Source organism: Electrophorus electricus, chromosome 14 (assembly GCF_013358815.1).
Source record: "Electrophorus electricus isolate fEleEle1 chromosome 14, fEleEle1.pri, whole genome shotgun sequence".
Lineage (NCBI taxonomy): Eukaryota > Metazoa > Chordata > Actinopteri > Gymnotiformes > Gymnotidae > Electrophorus > Electrophorus electricus.
Window position 1 is genome coordinate 21961897 of NC_049548.1, and position 5000 is coordinate 21966896.

At 44.1% G+C, this 5000-nt stretch overlaps 2 protein-coding genes across 4 annotated transcripts in view; one reads left to right on the forward strand and one right to left on the reverse strand.

The window, feature by feature from the left end:
* Positions 1 to 1282, forward strand: part of LOC113568469 (A disintegrin and metalloproteinase with thrombospondin motifs 14) — a 52436-nt gene extending 51154 nt beyond the window's left edge. For both annotated transcript variants that reach the window (XM_035533805.1, XM_035533806.1), the window contains exon 22: positions 357 to 1282. In XM_035533805.1, coding sequence (XP_035389698.1) covers positions 357 to 922 — 566 coding nt within the window. In that variant the 3' untranslated portion in view covers positions 923 to 1282. The remainder of the gene's footprint in view (positions 1 to 356) is intronic.
* A 2959-nt stretch (positions 1283 to 4241) lies between these two features.
* The window catches only part of star2 (steroidogenic acute regulatory protein 2), a 5585-nt gene continuing 4826 nt past the window's right edge, over positions 4242 to 5000 (reverse strand). For both annotated transcript variants that reach the window (XM_035533221.1, XM_035533222.1), the window contains one exon: positions 4242 to 5000. This exon is cut by the window's right edge and continues 43 nt beyond it. In XM_035533221.1, the coding sequence (XP_035389114.1) occupies positions 4918 to 5000 (83 nt within the window). In that variant the 3' untranslated portion in view covers positions 4242 to 4917.

Consider the following 5000-nt stretch of genomic DNA (forward strand, 5'->3'; position numbering starts at 1 on the left):
TAACAGTGCTCCTACAACGCTAACTCAAACAGTGCTCCTGCAACACTAAATAACAGTGCTCCTACAACACTAACTCAAACAGTGCTCCTGCAACGCTAACTCAAACAGTGCTCCTGCAACACTAAATAACAGTGCTCCTACAACGCTAACTCAAACAGTGCTCCTGCAACAATAAATAACAGTGCTCCTACAACGCTAACTCAAACAGTGCTCCTGCAATGCTAACTCAAACAGTGCTCCTGCAACGCTAACTCAAACAGTGCTCTTACAACACTAACTCAAACAGTGCTCTTACAACACTAACTCAAACAGTGCTCTTTCTCTCTGTCCCTCCCTCCCTCTGTCCTTCCTCTCAGACGAGCCTTGCCTAGGCGATAAGTCCATCTTTTGTCAGATGGAGATCCTGGCCCGGTATTGTTCCATCCCTGGCTATAACAAGCTGTGTTGCGAGTCCTGTAACAAGAAGGTGACCGTTGCCACGGCAACACCTCTTCTCTACTCCTCTGTCCCTCTGCTGCCTCATTTCAGTGGACGTCCTGCCTCGAGCCCTGAGCCTTCCGTCCTGTCGACCTCGCCCTCTCCACCAACCCGCACGGCGGCTTATAGGAACCCGCGCTCCACTGTGCCGGGCTGGACCACAGCAGCTACCAGCCTCACACCCATCAGCACCTCCCCAGCTAAGACGGCGTCTCCTGGGCCGGCCCTAGCCGGCGCCTCCCTGGCCTTGGAGCGCTTCAGTTCACCTCTACCTCCAGAGCAGAGCGCTAGCTCTAACACCACCAGCTGGCCATCTCAGGACTTGGACAGGACGGAACTTCGCAACAGCACTTTAGTTCTGCCACCATCGAGTCAGGCAGGACAGGGCGGCTCAGCCGAAGCTGAGACAGGCTCCTCCGACAGGAACTCGGCAGTGGCCACATGATCAGGCTACGTGACCCGGTGCTGATAAGCAATGCTGCTCTCACACTGGAGCCATCTGTGTTTTTCGTTTTCTTTTGTTTTTCTTTGTAAACACTCCATGCCCGTGTACTTGAGACCGTTTAAGGGTTACCTCAGTCGTCTAACGGCAACGCCAGCAGGGTAAAAACTACACGCATCGATCCCGCGTTCCCCAGCGTCCTTTGCTGAAGGCGAGAAACCCAAACAAAGTCAAGGACCCTCTCCGGACTGAAAGGTGCTATGATTCCTACATGACTCTGACTAACGCGTCCAACGGTGGCGACTGCATCGCTGTGGTATGGCCTGACGCACGGCCAGGCCAGCTGCTAGGGCTAATGGGGGGGGGGGGACGTCCATACTGTAGCCCCGCCTCCACAGGCTCGGGTCCACCCAGCTGTTTCGACGCTCGTGTGTTTGGCCGTTCGTCTGTATTGACTGTGGTGTGAGCAGAGGAAACCGTGGAAGTGCCGCGTCACAAACGTGCTCCCTGTTCCCCACATCTTGCCGTTGAAGGGCCAAACACACATGGCGATGTCCATTTTGCCTGTGATTACACACACGTCCACTTTAATGCATGAGCAAATGTTTGTGCTTCTGTTAATGCTTCTGTGCAAATGTGCTTTAAAGGATACCAATAATCATTTCTGTGTTTTTTAAACTGATATGTGTCTGACATAATATTGTATATAATGTAAATTTGAGTATTGGAGCATGTAGGGTATGAATGCAGATTTGGAGAGGCTGAAGTGGGTCCAGACTGGGTCCAATTTAGGTCCCAGTTTGGGTCTGGTTTGGGTCAGTCTCACAGGGATGTGCCATCTTGCCCAGTTCTATGTATAGTTCTTGTATATACTTGAATGAGAGCTTTAAATGTTAATATTTATTAAATTTTTAAGTTGTACGAAGATGAAAAATACATGTAAATACACACAATGAACAGAAGTGCCTTGGCTGGTGATTTAAAAAAAACCTACCTGTTTGTGTGTGTGTGTGTGTGTGTGTGTGTGTATGTGTGTGTTTATAAGTCTTTAGCCTGTAGCTAAGGTTTGTGCCCATTGTCAAGCTGTTACACACTCATTCCAGATGTTCAGACGGCACTGCACACTCCAGGGTTAGAGTGCAGCACTGCTTGCTAGACCGAGTCAGTTACAGGGACACAGTCTCCTTTGTTCTGTCGGGTCGGGCCGGGTCGGACCACTCCTGCAGCGTGGACTACGTTACGAGCGAGTCGTCATCACAGAAGGACACAACCAAACACAACCGTCAGCTTTTCTTCTTGACTACGTGTTTGTGTTTGTCTTCCAGGGCGGCCACCTGTCTCACAAGACATTGGGGCGGCTGTGAAGACACCATGCTGACTCTCCATTTCTCTCGGAGAACATGTTTCTCTCTGGTGAACCCAACAGAGACATTGGGAAGTTCACTCGTAACAGCTGGAAAACAGTGACGATGTGACTTTCAGTTGTAAAGACTGAAGCACAAGGAGAATTTTTAATCTCTCATCCCAATCCCACCTGATCCCCGTCGCATTTAATCCTGCGTCCAGATGGCCTGTGTCTGTTCCCCACATACATGAGAAATGACTGAATCTCTGGCGTATCCACAGAATAAATCATGGATAAGAAAATGCGTTGGTTTATACATGTCCAAGATTAGCTCTCATGTCTGGCATGACAATAAACATGTATAAAATGTTCTTGTGCTCTGCATACACAAAAACCGATAATGAATATCTAATGTAAGAATCTTTCCTAAATGACACAGCGCATCACTGGGTTTCCTTTTGGTTTACTGCTGTGCAGGTCATATTTCCAGCAAAAGTTAACAAGTTACTATGGCAGCGTTTAGATTTCAGCAAAACCAGCAATGAACAACCAGCTGGATGTAACTCATTATCTCAGAGCAGCTGGTAGAATGAATCAAGGAAACCAACTTGAAATCATGGCAAATTATGAAACTGGACTTTACAAGATGTAACTTCTGTACTGGAACTATGAACTTTGTTAATAGTACAAACACTAAACTCTCTGCAGAACACCTCCTACACCATCCAATACTGCCTACACCATCCACCTCCAAATACCTCCTACATGATCCATCTAATACCTCCTATGCCATCCACCTTCAAATACCTCCTACACCATCCATCTAATACCTCCTGCACCATCCACCTCCAAATACCTCCAACACCATCCATCTAATATCCATATCATGGATACAAGTTCTAACCCTAATCTAACACACCAGATCCAGGTAATCAAGGCCTTTATAACAGAAAGACGTGTGGAACTAAACCTGCACTTGGCCTGCAGGCCCCTATATACTAATGAAGCTCCTATATGCTAATAAAGCTCCTATATGCTAATGAAGCTCCTATATGCTAATGAAACTCCTATATGCTAATGAAACTCGTATATACTAATAAAGCTCCTATATGCTAATGAAGCTTCTATATACTAATAAAGTTCCTATATGCTAATGAAGCTCCTATATACTAATAAAGGTTCCAACCTGAGTGAAGCTGCTGAGGTTTATTCTGCTCTCATTCACGACACAGTTATGACCTTAATGCTGGTAAATAATGACAGTCAATGCAAATGTTGATTTTGATTGATAAATATTTGTATATACACATGAGATTATTACTGATATGCATTTTACTAGTCTAGCATCAGTGGGAAAACACATCAGTGTAATAATGACCATACAACTGCACTCCATAAATGATAATAATAATAATAATAATAATAATAATAATAAACAATAACAATAACGATAACAATGCTAATAATAATAATTAATAACAATAATGGTAATAATATTACATAATAATAATGCTAATATTAATAATAATGCTAATAATAATAAATAATAACAATGATAATAATGATGATAATAATAATATTGATAATAATAATGATAATAATAATAATAATAATACATTTTACATAGAACACATTTATGACCAAGTGAACTCAAGGTACTTCACACAATAATCATACTGGGCTATACTGGGTTCATTAGAATATACTGGGCTATACTGGGTTCATTAGAATATACTAGGCTATACTGGGTTCATTAGAATATACTGGGCTATACTGGGTTCATTGGAATGAAATAAATGGATAATTCTGGAAAATAAATATATATAATTATTATTGATTCTTCCAGTTAGTGCAGAACAGTGCTATAAGTTTGCTTGATGGTTTGTGTGAAAGTTCGCTGGAGTCAATATTCCCAGCGTTTTTCTTCGGAGAAAGCTGTGAACTTACAACAGCAAGGATATGAACAACACTGAGTGCTCGCCATAATTTCTGGACTTTATTAGAGGCAGTCAGCAGGCGTACAACAGCAGTATCTGCAAATGTGAACTCACAAGAAGCTCAGAACGTAGCAAAGGTTAAGTGTGTTAAAGCAGAGAGTGACACACACACTGTAATACCTGTATAATCAGATCAGAATCACCTTGGACTGATTAGTAGCACAGCACTGATAACATGGATTTCTTCTGAGATTTTAAAATAAAAGTTTATACGATTTGATTTGTTTTATTTGTTTGATCTTGTTTCTGTGTTTTATTGTTTCTGTATTTGCTTGTTTGATTGTTTTTTTGTGTGTGTGTGCACAGACATTTAATGGGTCATGCCAACAGCATTCCAGTGCTGTGCAGAGTTTGGTCCCAATTCAACACATAATGTGACTCGCCCTGGTTCTTTAGCAGCGTCTGAACACTGGAGACAGCTGTTTTACAATCCGCATCACTGCAGTCCAGAGTAGTCAAGTGCAGTCCAGTGTTGTCCAGTGCAGTCCAGTGCAGTCCAGTGTTGTCCAGTGCAGTCCAGTGTTGTCCAGTGCAGGCTGGAGTTCAGAAATGCAGGATCCTAGGGCTCCTCTCTTTTAGATGGTCTGCCAGAAGGATCATGGCTGAAATGAGCAGAGTCTGTGAGGCTCTGAGCCCAGCAGTGTGGCTCCGCCCCCTCACTCTCCTCCCCGCTGCTTGCCGCTGCCCCTCCCCTTCGCTGCCAGCTGCCGTCTCAGGTGCTCCATGAAGTCAGCCTGGC